The 16,414-nt window shown below is 47.0% G+C and overlaps 1 protein-coding gene across 3 annotated transcripts in view; it reads left to right on the top strand.

Moving 5' to 3' along the window:
- Nucleotides 1–9,487, top strand: part of Pafah2 (platelet activating factor acetylhydrolase 2) — a 32,935-nt gene extending 23,448 nt beyond the window's left edge. For all 3 annotated transcript variants that reach the window (XM_048443148.3, XM_048443150.3, XM_085690524.2), the window contains 4 exons: nucleotides 367–458; nucleotides 1,304–1,474; nucleotides 2,368–2,522; nucleotides 6,940–9,487. In XM_048443148.3, the coding sequence (XP_048299105.1) occupies nucleotides 367–458; nucleotides 1,304–1,474; nucleotides 2,368–2,522; nucleotides 6,940–7,034 (513 nt within the window). In that variant the 3' untranslated portion in view covers nucleotides 7,035–9,487. The remainder of the gene's footprint in view (nucleotides 1–366; nucleotides 459–1,303; nucleotides 1,475–2,367; nucleotides 2,523–6,939) is intronic.
- The last annotated feature ends 6,927 nt before the right edge of the window (nucleotides 9,488–16,414 follow it).

Here is a 16,414-nt window from a genome sequence, read left to right as displayed (position 1 = left end):
GAATATTTAGCCAACTCTTTTGTGTAACAGGAACCCTAAAGGATTGTCTCACACTTAGGCAAGTTCAACAGTCATTTCTTTATGGTTCCCACATGTCCAGTTTATCAAGCAGTCCAGGCAAGAGCAGTTTCTTGCCTAAATGGCTAACAAACTCCATAAGGAGCCTCTTTGATGCCCTTCATCCTCTTGAAGCAGAATCACAGCATGCAGAGGGAAACCCCACATCAGTTCTGCCTCAGTGCTGTGCCGTCCTCCTCTGGCTGGAGGCGCAGATGGTGCAGGTTCGATGGCATCGTACCTCACCTCATTCCCTCACAGCCGCTTCTCTGTGAGTGTCTGCTCGGCTAAATTCCCTGGTTTCCTCAGGACGGCATCGACATGAGCCGGGTGGCCGTGATGGGACACTCCTTTGGAGGAGCTACAGCCGTTCTTGCTCTGACTCAGGAGGTCCGGTTTCGGTGAGTACTGGTGATGCTGATGCCATCAAGCTTCACACACCGTTCATTCATTCATTCATTCAGCAGGGATGTGTTACACAAGGGTTGTGTTCCGGGGACTGTCTGATCAGCTGAACAAGGTCTGACTTGGAGAGATTACGTTGTTGAGGGAGGAAAGTGACTAGCAACTTCGTAGCACTAAGTACAATGAAGAAAATAAACAGGTCAAGAGACGTGAGGTAGACGCCCATGTCTCTGTGCTATGGAGGATCACAGAGTTGAAGGCAAGTCTAAGCAAAACCCTATCTTATAAAAATAATAAAATAAAATGAGAAAACCATTAAAGGATTTTAAGCAGAGCACAGTCAGTCTTAGATATTAAAGAACCTCCTGACTATTGTGTGATGGAGCAGACCAGCTCGAAGGGCTAGGTGGATGCGATCCGAGTGAGAGCAAAATGGAGAGAGGATGAATACACATGAGGGTAAAGAATGGGGAGCACTGATGGAGTCTGGGAGCATGGATGGAGTCAGGGAGCACGGATAGAGTCAGGGAGCACGGATGGAGTTGGGGAGCACGGATGGAGTTGAAGCACAGATGGAGTCAGGGAGCATAGATGGAGTTGGGGAGCACGGATGGAGTCGGGAGCATGGATGGAGTCAGATTGATCTGAGTTGTCGGGCCTTAGTGATATATGAGAGCAAGGAAAGGGGACAAGCAAAGGGGACTATGTAAGATTGTCTTAGGAGGGTATGGGTTTCTGAGTCATCCGCCCGTTGGAAAGAAGAGTCCATTTCCATCCTCCTCCACCCTAAGTATTCTTGCCTGGGTTTCAGTGACAGCTCCAAATGTCTGCTTTATCCCAGGTGCGCTGTGGCCCTGGATGCCTGGATGTTCCCTCTGGAACATGACTTTTACCCCAAGGCCCGGGGCCCTGTGTTCTTTATCAATGCTGAGAAATTCCAGACAGTGGAGAGCGTCAACTTGATGAGGAAGATATGTGCCCAGGACGACCGGTCCAGGATTGTGACTGTCCTGTAAGTATGCCCCAAAGGCACGACCCCAGCCCTGTTCATTTTTTAATCAGCTGGGTCTCCCTTCATTTCTTCGAGGTTATCCAGAACTTTCTGTATGTTCAAAGAGCATCTAAATGTTGCTAGAATCCCTATGTCACAATTCCTATAGGGTTTTCATGTGTCTCTCTTCTCTGCTTAGGCCCACCCACAGAGATTTCTTTGACAGTTTATGTAGCTGCATGGTAGGATTTACGTAGTAATTCTGGAAAATGGGTGTATTGGGTCTGGGTGGATTCCAGACATCTCTAGCCTCCTATGGGGATTTGAAAACCATGGCTAGAGAAGGCTTTGACAGTTGGGGGAATTTGTAGAATCTCCGTGATCATCCAGTTCACAGAGGTTATCCTAACATAGGCCCTTCTTCTAAAAGTCACTCAAGCACACTGATCCTGTTGGTGCACACCTGTAATCCCAGCACATAGAAAGTTGAGGCAGGGGCATGGAAAGTTCAAGGCCAACCTGAGTGCAGTTCTGACAGAGAGGGGAAATGTTTCATGGTCCTTGGAGTTCCTGGATAAAAGCTCTGGTGTAATAGGAACAGCAGGTGCTGGGAACCTCACCTTCCACTCCCAGCTCCCCTCTAGAGGGGTCCCTGTATTGTCCCTGCTTCCCTGTATTGTCAGGCATGGTGATCTAGACATCCAGCCAGGTGCAGCCAGGCATACCTCGGTTCCAACCCCAGCTCTGTCCAGTGTCACGGCTTTCCTTCTCAGACTCGGTCGCACGTAAAGTACTTCCCGACAAGGTTGCTGGGAGAGCCACACGACACACGGGCAGCACCTTGCACATGGTAGGCACACATGTATGCCCAACCTCAACCCTCTTTCCTACCTGTTGTTTCTCTTTGTCTCTAGCGGAGCTGTTCATCGGAGTCAAACTGACTTTGCTTTCGTGACCGGCAACCTGCTTGCTAAATTCTTTTCCAGTCACACTCGTGGGACCTTGGACCCTTACGAAGGTCAGGAGGTTATGGTGCGGGCCATCTTGGCCTTCCTGCAGAAGCACCTTGGTAAGGAGACAACTGGGGCTCATGGAGCACATGTAGGCTCCCTTGGGTCTTCTGTAGCACCGTGTTCTTTTGTGACATGACGAGGACCCAGGAGAGTCATGGCACATGACTGAAAAGTCACTTACTGAAACGTTGCTCACCTAGGCCCTGACTTACCAGAGAATGAGCCCGGCCTGGTCACCTGACCTTTCTGAGCCATGGCTTCCTCACCAGGACAGTACATCTTCCTCTCTTTGCTCCACGACCTTCATCCCCAAACTTATCATCACTTTATGCATTGTAGGCTCTTTATGGTAATAATTGGGCAAAATTTGTGGAAGTTTTTTTTAAAGAAACCAAACATGGAAGGATTATGACCAATGTCGTGAGTCATAGAGCAGCTAAATAGCAAAGCCTTTTGAGGTCCCTGGTGTTAGCTCTACCCAGAGAGGGTGTCTTCTTTGATGGACAAGCAAGCTGGCTTTTCCACTGGGGCTCTGGATGTTTGGGGTGATCGTCTTGGGGCTGGTGAGATCATTCTGTGGGTAAATGGTGCTTGTGCCTCAAGCCTGGCGACCCGAGTTCAATCCCCAGAACCCACCCAAAGGTGGAAGAGAGAACTGACCTCTGGCCTCACACACTCGCTGTGGCATGTGCACACGCACACCCACCCACCCACATACACAAATATTGTAAAAAGAAGCTAATGGTCTAATTAAACTTTTTTGGGCCACGAAGACTAGAAGTTTAGTTTACCTCAAGGGAAAAAAAAGTGAGCCTAGAGGTGGTGACGCACACCTTTAATCCCAGCACTTGGGAAGCAGAGGCAGGTGGATCTCTGTGAGTTCAAGGCCAGCCTGGTCTACAGAGTGAGTTCTAGAATAGCTGGAGCTTTACACAGAGAAACCCAGACTCAAAAAACAAGCAAACAAAGGAAGGAAATAAAGGGAAAACCTGTAAGTTAGTTTCTGAGGTCTACCTGGACCCAGCGGGTGACATAGTCAAGGAAGTCATTTGCAGGATGGTTGTGGTTTTCTTTCTGTCCCTCAGACTCAGTGTGTGTCTTCCTTTTCATGTCTTCCCCGGCCTCTTTCATTCTTTCCGTGCTCTTTTTTCTGCCCTGAAGTGTCTGCTCACTCTCTGCTTCCTCAGAACGTGGCTCAGCTTGTGCCACCGGCGGCTGGTTCTCTCTCCATGGGCTCCCAGCTTTCCTCTTCAGCTTCCACTGCTCACAACTGTATGGGGGGTAAACTTTGGGGGTAGTGACGACTTCATTTTATTTGCTTATGTATTTACTATGGTTATTTATTAACACTAGATTCCCAAAAGAGGTACTTGGTTGTGTCAGCTCATCTTTGCCTCCTGAAACACATGTGGGTCACCAGCTCCCCAACCTGAAGCTTTCATGATCACATGTCCCTGTCAGTGCAGTCAGCACAGAGGGGAAGCACCATGATCCTCATGAAGCTGACCCCTCCCAAGCCACTTTCATCAGGAGGCAGCCTGGCTTGCCTGGACCAACCTCACAGCAAGATCTGATGCCTTACCACACACACACTCACACACTCCACACATACACACTCACTTGACACATAGATACACACGCATTCACACACAAACCCATACATACATACATATGTGCACATACACAGACACATGTCACACATATACACACTACTATAATCTTCCAGCGAGATCTGATACCTTATTACAGACACACATACACACACACACACACACACACACACACACACACACACACAAATGCACATCCATACACACAGCTGCTCTGGTTGTCCCCAGAGTTGGCCAGAGAAGCTTCAGGTAGCACGTGGAAGCTCTTTAGATATTTGTGGTCACTTCTAATGTACTCTGTTCATTAGGCTAATGGCCTGGGGACCTGCAGTGGTTCCTTGTTCAATTCCCCTTCAGTCTCTTGTCGCCTTCCTTTGGGAGCAATTTGTCAGGGCCTCTTTTAAAGAGACATGCCCTGACTGGAACATGCTGTACTAGACATGGGACTCTCCCCTGTTCTGTGGACACGGGTCTTCCCTTGTATAGCCTGGATACATTCACGTTTCCCACAATGTGTGCAACCATTTGGTTTGGATTGTGCTTATGTTTAAAATACACCTGCCCTGTTAAGAAAGCATTGCTGCTTTGAGGCAAATTTGCAATTCTGGTTGTATTTGCTCTTTTCACCTTGCAAATTAAGAGCAGAGAACTGTTCCTTCCTGAGTTTAGAAATTGGCAGGGGGCTCACAGAGACATGCCTTTCTTTGCTCCTGAGAGAAAGGGGTGGACCCACTTCCCAGGGCTTGAGTGGTTGCTGCTCCCAGTCCTCAGCCCACACCTCCTGTTTCCCCTGGGCACACGATTAAAGATGACAGGGCATCTATGAGTGGTGGCACACTTAAATCCCAGCACTTGGGAGGCAGAGGCAAGCGGATCCTATGTGAGTTCAAGGCCAGCCTGGTCTACATAGTAAGACTCTGTCTCAAAAAGAAAAAAAAAAAGCTGACGGTGGCGAGGGAGCCCATGATGGTGTGACCAGCTCCTTTTGATGTCAGAGAGTTGAAAGGAGAGACCAGCAGAGGAGGAGGCAGCAGGAGTCAAGGCTGGAGCAAGCTTGGCTGGGGACTTAGTCTGCTTGTGTTGAGGGCTCTGATGTCACCAGTACTTGTCACGCTCAGTCTTCTAGATGCACTCCCTGTTGTGTCTGATCTGGAGATGGTCCTTCCAGTAGTTTCTTTTATTATTTATTAGCTTCATTGTTTTCAGATGAATATATTAGAGCTTAGAAATGTTCAGTAATCTGTAATTTGTTCAGGTTATCTGGTTCTGGTGGCAGTGCCCGCATGCAGCCTGACTGTGTAGCCCCACAGCCCGTGCCCCTTCTGTAGCACGAATTCTAATCATTCTTAATAATAAAAACCTGGAGTCAGATATTTGGGGGTGGAAGCTGAAGGACCAGAGAAGCAGAGCAGCCACTAGAGTTCTTACCTCTACCAATGCTCAGGTCAAAGGGGTGCTTCTGTCTCTACAAACCCTCAGACTGCATCCGACCCAGCTCCTATCTCCTCCCGCCTTATACTCCTCTCTCTGCCCAGCCATATCACTCTGGTCTCCACCTCCCTAGTGCTGGGATTAAAGGCACATGACTTCCAAGTACTGGGATTAAAGATGTGAGCCACCACTGCCTGGCTCTGTTTCTCTTTGAGACTGGATCAATCTAGTGTAGCCCAGAGTGGCCTTGAACTCACAGAGATCTGTCTGCATCCACAATTAAAGGTGTGTGCCACCACTGCCTGGCCTCTATGGCTGACTAGTGATTTAGCTCTGCACTCTGATCTTCAGACAAGCTTTATTTGCTAGATTGCAAACAGTATATCACCACACCCTTTATTGGTGTGTCGCAGTGTCCAGTGTCGTAATGGACAACAGTGTCTTTAACCACAGCACACAGTGACTGCCTAGGAGCACCTAGAGGGTAGACCTGTCTGGAGGCAAGGGAGAAATGCCAGGGAAGGGGCTATCTAGACAAGACCATTCTGGCTTTGGTCCTGACTGATGAAGAAAGGCCATCTGGAGAGAAGGGACAGGGGTCTTCTAAGACAGAAGGCCTGGTAGTATGGGAAGTTCTCCCACTTCCTGAGCTCAGGACAGGGTGGTGTTGATGGGGGAAGGGAGGGAGTGAAGTGGGCAGAAGTCAGAAGCAGCAGCCTATAGGTTTGCTGAAGGGCTTGGGATCTGAGCCCTCAGTCCATGAGGAGCCTAGGTTCCAGGCAGGAGAATGGCTACAAGCAGAGAATGGGTGAGGCAGAGAGCTGAGAACCAAGAGTGTGGATGGTGTGGAAGCTCTTATGGTGACCCAGGTGAGAAGAGAGAGAACAGAGTCTGAGTAAAGACGCTGTATCTTCACCAGCTGGCCTTACAAAGAAAAGAAGCTTCTAGGTACCTTGTCACTGAGGAACTAAAATGAGCCAGAGGTGGCTCAGCAGCCTCTCAGCTGCTGCCTAACGCCTCCAGAGCCCAGCGATGGCGCCTTTTCAGTGAAATCCCGCTCCCTTCCCGCTAACAACCCATGCCACCTCTTCCTCCTTCCTGTCCCCAACCTGCCCTCCTGGAAGATCACACATCTCCTCTTCCTCCCCACACTTCCAGCACCTCTTCCCTCGCTCTGTCTCTTGCTGAACAACTCTGCCTCCCTCTTGCTCAAATGGAAGTCACCATGCTTCCACAGCCTCTCCGAGCCTGCCCAGGAGCCCAGGAGGCTGCCCTGACCGCTGGGTCTCCCTCCTCAGCTGCCCAGGAGGCCGCCAGACCCAGTCCTTTTGGTATCCCAGATGCTCCTCTCTAGGATGCCCCAGGGACCCTGTGGAAGCTGACCTGACTCTACAGTGGTCTGTTAACCCTCTTCCTGTTTGTGTCCACCCAGACCTGAAGGAGGACTACGATCAGTGGAACAGCTTCATCGAAGGCATCGGACCAGCGCTCATTCGAGGGACCCCACCACATCTGTCCAGTTTGTAGGCACAACTGGCCATTTGTAGGTCACTTGAACCGAGTTTCCACGTAGGAGCTGCCCAAGGATACTTGTAACCTAGTGGCAGGATCCTTTCTCAGAGATTGAGAGGATGTAATCAGACTCCTGATTGGGCAGCTGGGCCCTTTGCTCTTGGAATCGTTGATCTTACAGCTCAGAGCAGCTTGTGAACAAATCACTGGCTCATGGGAAGCTGACATTTCCTTCCTTCCTTCCTTCCTTCCTTCCTTCCTTCCTTCCTTCCTTCCTTCCTTCCTTCCTTCTTCTTTTTTGTCAAAGACTCGTATCCCAGACTGGCTTTGAACTTACTGTGTGAGGATGACCCTCCTTCCTAGTGACACACATTGACACTACGCCTGGTCTTTATCCAGTGCTGAGGATCAAGCCGGACTTGAGTTAATGACTGTGAAGTATTAGGTGCTGAGGATCTGTTCCTGATGACAGTCATCTCCGCCCCTGTCCCAGGGCCTGTTAACTTCAAATAAGAACAGTGTCTAGCTGCTTGCCAGGGCTCGCTCTCTCTTGACTTGGGGCATTTCTTCTGTTCCAGCCATAGTCACCACGTGGAGTCAGGAGCAATAGGTGCCATTATTGCTATGCCCCGCTCCCCCCACAGTCCCATAGCCCCCACAGCCCCCGCTCCCACCACAGCCCCCACAGCCCCCACACCCAGTGTTTTTGGTGTCCAGTGCTCACCTCAAGGAAAACCCGTGGATCTGTGGTTGCTGCTCCGCACTGACTTTGCAGTGATTGCTGTAAAGGTTAGGCCATTGTATTAACTGAGCCACATCCCCGGCCCTTGGTGAGTTAACTTTTTGAGGATGAACCAAGAGAATAAGCCATGGGGTGGGACTGATTGAGCCCCCGGCCCCAAACTGAATGAACCCCATGAAGCCTGGATGTGAAGACTTGACTAGGTGAGTCCACTCCTCATCGTGGGCTAGCATTGCCTCTTGAATGCAGGTCATGATGCCAAAGGCCAGAGGGGAAGCCTTAGGGCTTACAACCCTGCCTGGTGTTCACCACCTGCCCCCTGTTGTCCTGGTGTTCTCCACCTGACACCTGTTGTCCTGGTGTTCTCCACCTGACACCTGTTCTTCTGGTGTTCTCCACCTGACACCTGTTCTTCTGGTGTTCTCCACCTGACACCTGTTCTTCTGGTGTTCTCCACCTGACACCTGTTCTGGTGTTCTCCACCTGACACCTGTTCTCCTGGTATTCTCCACCTGACACCTGTTCTCCCGGTGTTCCCCACCTGCCTCTGGTGAGGTACAACACAAGGTTGCTGTCTGGTTTCTCACTTTTCACTCTCCCCGCTGTATAAGAAACAGTAATGGGTCCTCCGTCCTATTACTCTTAGGAGCCCATGCAGGGCCAACATTGTCCTCAGAACCCAGAGAAAGACACAGACACCAAGGAGTCCCTCAGAAGCTGAGCGCCTTTGTGGTTTTGCGAGTGTATCTTGTCAGGAAGCACCCTGAGGTGGTGGAGACAGGCTGTGAACTATTAATGGGGCCAAGCTGCCATTTGCACAGGCCACAGAGGGCACTGGGTTGGTCAGCTCAGCTGCGAGAATGTTCCTAGGGAGATCTGAGACCAGCTTGGTCTTGCCTCTTACCTCCTGTGCCATGAACCACCAACTTGCTCCAATTATGGGTGCTTTAGTCATCTGGGTTTTTTTTTAAATTTGTTTATGTTTTTGAGGCCGTAACCCCAAATTTAAGAAACAGACAGACCCTGCATCTTGTTCTGTTGAATATTGATGCTCATGCTTGCCTAACGACATGCTGTAATACGCAGTCTGTTTAATCTGCATTAGAGCAAGCTGGGGAGCGCTCTGGAAGTGGCTTCTCTTTGTTTCCCTTTGTTTGCTAGTCGTGTTGAACCACATGGAAAATCTTTGGGAAGAAAGGTAGTAATCCCAGACTTCCAAGCTCTGTGGGAAGGCCCACCTTGAACTGCATCTCCACCATACAAGACATGTACGGCACCTGAGTCTAAGGAGGGAACCTTAGGAGGACAAGTTCAGAAGGGAAGTGGATCTCTGCACAACAGTCCAAGGTCAGAGCCACCAAAGCAAGTCAGTCAGGAGGCTCCTTCCCAGAGGCGTGGCTCTACAGCCACATAGCTGGGCTTCACCCTGCTCCAACACTGCAGGAATCAGGGCAGATTCTGTTGTCTTCCCAACCTCAGTCCCTGCACAAGAGGGCCTGTGTTACAAACTGTTGGGATGACTGAGTGAGGGGATGCATGACCCATGGGTTATTAAATGTGCATTTCCCACTTCCCACACATGCACTTTCTAATTGTCTGTGTATCACAGTAAGAATGATCCACATGATCTCTGTCCTTCAAGATTTGTTGAAACGTGATTGTTGGCCCCCTTGACGTCAACTCTGTCACTGTTCACCGTGCGATTAAAGAGCCTGTCTATTCTGAAGTCACTGGCTGGCTGGCTTCTTTCCAAGAGAGCAAATATTGGTCTAAACTGGGACCCTGCAGCCTCCCACCTGGGGACCAGAGTCCCCCTGTACCCACAGGACTATCCCTAGGCCACCCTAAGAAGATGACATCTTGGGGTCACCTATGGGAGCCATAGCACTTTTACCTGAGACCCCAAAATAATACAGGTGCAAAGCTGTGAAAGTGACCTAGATCTGAGACAAAAGACCCTCTCCATTCAGAATGACCTGCCAACGGTCCGTGTATCTACTGGATCAGGGGGATTGTCCCTATGGCAGAACTCTCCAGTAAGTCACGAAACCATGGCCTCTTTGAAGAGGTTGTCTGCACAGAATTCCACACACTTAAATTGTGTGTACAAACGCATGTGTGCACGTGCGCATGCGTGCGTGCGTGCACGTGTGTGTGTGTGTGTGTGTGTGTGTGCGTGTGTGCAGGTGCATGTACACTCGTGTGCACATACATGTGGAGGCCACAGGCTGACATCAGGTATCCTTTGTGGCTCTCCACTTTAGTTTCTGCAATAGTCACTTGCTGAGCCTGCAGCTCATTAATTTGGATAGACTGGCTTCCTGGCAAGCCCCCAGGGTTCCTGCTGTCTCAGCCTCCTAGACACTTGGGTTCTCACGTAGGTACCACTGTTGTCTATATGTCTGTGTCTATATAGGGATCAAACTCATGCTTAAGTGGCAAGCATTTTGCCTACTGAGCCATACCCCAACTCTAAAACCAAGGGCTGGCATTCCTGGTGGACTCAAGTCACCAAGTTTTGTTTTTTTTTTTTAAACAAGTACATGCTTATGTTTGTTTATTTGCTGATTAGTTAATCAGCTGATTATAAGAGAGGGTCCTTTTAGTTTTTCTCACCAGGGTTTCTCTGTGTAGTCCTGATTGTCCTGGAACTCACACTGTAGACCAGGCTGGCTTCGAACTCACAAGATCCACCTGCATCTGCCTCCTAAGTGCTGGGATTAAAGGTGTGAACCACCACCACCCAGCTTAAGTCGCCAATATTTTGGTTAACAGTGCTCAGCTTTTAATGAGGATCAACCTCATTTCATTTTTATTTATTTTAAAGACAGGGTCTCTAAGTAGTCCTGGCTAGCCTGGAACTTGCTATGTAGTCTGGGCTGGCCTCTGACTCCATGAGAGTTGCCTGCCTCAATCCTACCCCCACCCCCTTTTTCCCAAGTGCTGAGGATTTGCACACACTAGGTAAGTGCTCTTCCACTGAGCCACATCCCCAGCCTCCGTGATGCTTATCCTCACGGTGGGTCTGAAGGTAGGGCTGCCACTGTCTGCACGTGGTTGCAGGTCACCATGCTGACACTGGAGGAGAACATGGCAACCATCTACTTCCAGTCTTAATTTCTTATGCCAAAGCTTGCCGCCTGGCACTTTTAATACGCTGTGCCATCCAGAATGAACCTGTGTCCCATGCCAGAGAGGTTGGCTCCAAGGCCTCTGGCGAGAGGGGACACCCCTGCTCTGTGACTCTAATTTCTGCGATCACATTTTCGAGTTTGTATTGACTCCATTGTGGCCAAGATGCCATTCTTCAGATCCCTTAATGAGTCAACTTGTTCATAGTGAATCTGTACTTCCGGTGTGCAGTAGGTAACCATCTCTGTTGTTTGAAGCTACAAGAAAAGGAAGGAGGTGCTGAGGGACGGCTTTCTTTGGGGACCCTCCTGCCAGTAAAGTGTGTGTGTCACCCCTGGTGTTGTGACTCCACAGGCCTTTGGCCATTTGTTCTAGTTTTTGGTTAACATCAAGGAATCAAAGAACGCTGGATAAATGACCTTGGATGTTGGGCCATGGTGGTGCACACCTTTAATCCCAGCAGCACTCAGGAGGCAGAAGCAGGCGGATCTCTGTGAGTCTGAAGTCAGCCTGGTCTATAAAGTTCCAGGTCTACACAGAGAAACCCTGTCTTGAAAGCAAAACAAAACAAGGATAATCCAGATGCTAACTGGCATGTCTGGTAAGTGGCATTGTAGTCAATCGTGTCTAGGAAAAAAAGATGTATTTTATTATTTTAAAATTTAATTTATTATCACTTTATACTAAATTAGTATATGACTTTTTTATATTTTACTTGGTTTTTGGTTTTCTCTGTAGCTTTGGAGTCTGTCCTGAAATTCACTCTGTAGACCAGGCTGTCCTCAAACTCACAGAGATCCACCTGTCTCTGCCTCCTGAGTGCTGGGATGAAAGGCATGCGCCACCACTGCCTGGCTGTTTTTCACTTGTAAAACAAGAACCCTAGTATTGTTTACCTTATAGGGTTATTGAAATCGCTAAACATTTCACCCAGTAAGGACCTGGTGGCCAAGGAGGACTCAGCAAACACTAGCGCTACCCATTGTTCCATTTGTGCCTTCACAGCTGGAAGGCTAGGCGCCATTTCTCCATGCACTGAACAGCCAAGGGCAGTCTTGGTGTAAACAGAGTGCCCGCCAGAGTGCAGAAGGTCCTGGATTTTAGCCACAGCAATGCCAAAAGGAGGTCAAGGATCCATTTGCATTCTAGCATCCCCTCACATGAAGCCTTTTTTTTAAATCTCTGCACAATTATTGTGTTCTCTGCCAGAGTGAAGCTAAGAGAAGAGAGACACTCCTATTGTAGGAGTTCCCTTGTTTGTTCTCCACTGCCCAGACTCGAAATAATCACTCAGAAACTATATTATTTAAATCACTGCTTAGCCAATCCCTTAAAAATGTTGCTAACTAGCTCTTATAGTTTTAGTTAATCCATTTCTATTAATCTGTGTATTGCCACGTGGCTGTGGATTACCAGCAAGGTTCCATCTGGCATCTCTCTCCAGCGGGGCTACATGGCTTCTCTTGACTCTGCCTTCTCTCTCCCAGCATTCAGTTTAGTTCCCCCACCCAGCTCTATTCTGCTAAACCACTGGCTGAAACATTTATTCATTAACCAATAAAAGCAACACATAGACAAAAGGACTTCCCATACCACACTCCCATTATGTTTGCTCTGATTTCCTTGATTCTCACATCAGAAACCAAAATTCACAGAACAGTTGTGACCCTGCAGGCCTCTGACCAAGGTTGCGACACTGCAGGCCTCTGGTCACCCAGTAGTCCACACTAATGATTCTAATTGGCGTTTTAATTTCACACCTAATGGTTGTAAACACAGGCAAAGGTCCTAAACATCCAGTGGTGGGCAGGAAAGCTGCATCTGCGGATAGGAGGATCTAATGCTTTTACAGAGGTCCAGGGTTCAGTTCCCGGCATCAGTATGACAGCTCGCAGCTGCTGATAGCCCCAGTTCCTGAAGCCCTGAAGCCCTCTCCTGACCTCTGAGGATCCCTGCATGCAAGCAATGCACAAAAACTCGTGCAAACGCCTGTAAAGTAAATAAATAAATCTTTAAATGTTGCATGGAAGAGTGGGCTTGCAGAGACTGGCCCAGGGGAGAACCTGGCATCTTAAAGGGAGCTGGGAAAAGAGGCTGGTTAATTTTTGTCTGCAGGTTTGAGGCTGGGATGAGTGTCAAGTGTCTTGTGTCCTTGAGAGAAGGGCCCAGCGTGAGAATGACGAATGAGTCACCTCCTCATGCTCTCCTTCACTGCTACATCAGATTTCCTACAAAACCCCTGGTTTGTTTGCTATGGCAGGTCTCATACCAACTAGTCCTTTCCATGGTCGGAGTCCACGCTCCATCAGCTCACCCCTGCACTCTTGTTCACTGGACCCTGGACCAGGCCCTCTGGCCCCTGCATTCTGCTGCCAGGTCTGTCTGAAACATGATCTCCATGTCAAAATCCCAGCCTGGTGTGGTGGTCTGTCTAGTAGGAAGAACAAACCAGTCCTCTGGAGCCCTGGTTACGTTTTTAGTTTTTCGTTAGCATATGCTAATTATACATGGCAATAGGTTCCATTATGTTATCTTGTTGTTGTTATTGTTTTTATTGTTTGTTTGAAATAGCATAGCACGAATACTATACACCCAGAAACAGATATTGGGGTTTAAGTTGAAGAGCAAGCAACCAAGCCACCTGAGAGTTTGTACTTCTACCAAGGCTCAGATAAACAAAGGGGCGATCCTGTCCTCAGTGTGACTGTAGACTGCAATGCTCTCCACCAAACCTCAGACTGCAATGAGCTCTTGTCTCCTCCTGCCTTATATACCTCTGCCCAGCCATATTACTCCTGTCTCCACCTCCCTAGTGCTGGGATTAAAGGCGTGTGACCCCCGAGTACTGGGATCACCTATGTGAGAGTTCTATTTCTCCTTTAGATAGACTCAATCTCCTGTAGCCCAGGGTGGCCTTGAGTCCTGGGATTAAAGGTTTGTGCCACCACCCCTGGCCTCTGGTGGCTTAACTCTGCACTCTGATCTTCAGGCAAGCTTTATTTATTAAAATGCAAATAAAATAACACTATATTTTCCTTTTTTGTCTAATATAAGAGCAAGCTATAACTAAGAAAACTATATACAATAAATATAATAACTATATACAGGTGATATGTACATCCACAATGTCTAGTCCATTTGCATTTGACAAATTCAGAGAAAACACTCTGCTATCTATTCTATCTTAGTGAGTCCAAAGTCTTGTATCTAATTCAGTTTCTATTCTAATTTGCATTACCATCCAAAAATATCTTTTGAGATCTCTCAACCCTATACACTTTACTCTTCTTTAGTGAATTTCTTTTCTGAGTCCCATAAACAAGGAAAACTATACCTATAGCTATGTAGTCTTCAACTACCTCAGAGACCCAAGAAGAAAATAATATTAACTGAGTAAGCAGAAGTGCAAGTGAGTGACTTCCAAAAAATGCGAGAAACAACAGAAACAGCTGACTGCCGGGACAGTCACACAAAGGTCCTCTGCAATGTTGGGGCATCCATCTTCAGCCTAAAGGCCTAGAATACTTGACAGACTTCTCTATGAAGCAGGATTTTTGAAGGACTGTCTTGATTTGTCTTGACAAGGTTTGGCAGTCACTCTCTTTTGTGTTCTGCTTGTCCAATTAGGAAAGCATACTTCCAACAGTCTAGGCAAGGACATTTTCTTGCCCAGTGACTTGCTTTTGCCACAAAGAAAGTAAACTCCATATATAGTTTCTTCAATGCCCATTATCTTCTCTGAAGTAAATTAGTGCTGCCAGGAGCAGATACGTCTCATTATCATAAAAGAACCTATGTTATTAAAACATCTTAAATGACATATTCTGTATATCTCTGAAGTGTTTAAAGATGACCTGTCTATTTAAAATATATCTCTGTTTGACCTTGGAAACATACCTAATATGACTACAAATTCAATTGTAATATAATAGGTGACTAATTGCTAACCTGCATTTCCTTATTATTTTAAATAGTTGGTAACAATAACTTTCAAGAGCTAGAAATTTGCATTGCATTGTTAAATGAGTTGCATAGGTACCAGACCGTGAACAAGAGTAGAAATGTATGTTCTAACAAAAATAATCACAACTTTGTATCAATATACAGAAAATCCAAGCCAATGTCAAATATTTAAAACTTGTGGTTGCTTTTGTGGTTTAAAAGTAGACAATAATCTGTCTTCTAAAGGAAAATGTGGTACATTTACAGAAAAAATAATGACATCTTGAGATTTGCAGGCAAATGTGCGGATCTAGAAAGCATCTTGTTGAATGAGGTAACCCAGACCCAGAAAGTCAAACATCATGTGTACTCACTCATAAGTGGCTTTTAGACATAAAGCAAAGAAAACCAGCCTACAATTCACAATCCCAGAGAACCTAGACAACAAAGAGGACCCTAAGAGAGACATACATGGATCTAATCTATATGGGAAGTAGAAAAAGACAAGATCTCCTGAGTAAATTGGGAGCATGGGGACCATGGGAGAGGGTAGAAGGGGAGGGAACAGGAAAGGAGGGGAGCAGAGAAAAATGTATAGCTCAATAAAATCAATTAAAAAATAATCTACCTTTTAATCCTATTTCTGTATTCCCCCCTTATTTCTTCCTAGAGTAGATTCAATAATCTGCCTTATATCCTATCATGTCTATAGCCTCACCCTTTTACTTTCAAAGCAAGAACTCTAAATCTAATCTTTGTTCCACTTTCCTCCTGACTATAACCAATAACAATTTGTAACCAACCCCCCAACAATGACAAATATCCATAACCCACTGAACAACCAGAAACCACCCACCCCACCTCTTAGGATGTGGGTGTTGTATTCTTAAGTTTACTTCCTGCTGTCTTGGGGCTAAGACATCTTTAGGGGATCCTGAAAAGAAAAATTTGGTTTGATTGTTAAGTCCTGGGAGTGGTAGCTTTATCATCTGTTGTCAGTCTCAGTGTAATGGGAAAGTGCAGGCCTTGTCTCAAGTCCTGGCTAGAGCAGTCTGTGAGGCTAGATCATCTCAGCCAGCCACCTTGAAATTTTTCTGAGAAGTTTGTAGTCCAAAGCCGATCTTTAGGTGGTGTTTTTCAGCTTAGTGGTGTTATCACAGTCCAAGAGGAATCGTTGTTGTGGGGCCCCACCCTCCTTTTGGAGACTTCAAAGGTCGCTGTTAGGCGTGTTCATGTTCACTGCAGAAAACTGATAGAGACTCAAACTCGAAATCATTTACAGGAAGGCAGATGAAACCTTTTTCTAGAATCAATTAGTATTCTATAAGAACATTAATATGACAAAAGTTTAAATATATATATATTAATCTTATAAATTTTGAGGTAACATTTATACCTTAAGAAAAGCTTTTAAAGAGTCAATATAACACCAAAAGATTATGAGATTAGTGGCAATAAAATAGTCATAGTCCTTAAATATTGGGTTTTTTATTTTTTCTATCCCATATCAGATGACTCTTCTGACTTGAGACAGAGATTTTGGATTTTAATTTAACAAGCATGCTTGTGTTTAGAGAAG

Source organism: Myodes glareolus, chromosome 6, assembly GCF_982192425.1.
Source record: "Myodes glareolus chromosome 6, mMyoGla1.1, whole genome shotgun sequence".
NCBI classification, from domain to species: Eukaryota; Metazoa; Chordata; class Mammalia; order Rodentia; family Cricetidae; genus Myodes; species Myodes glareolus.
This window is presented reverse-complemented; position numbering and strand designations above follow the sequence as displayed.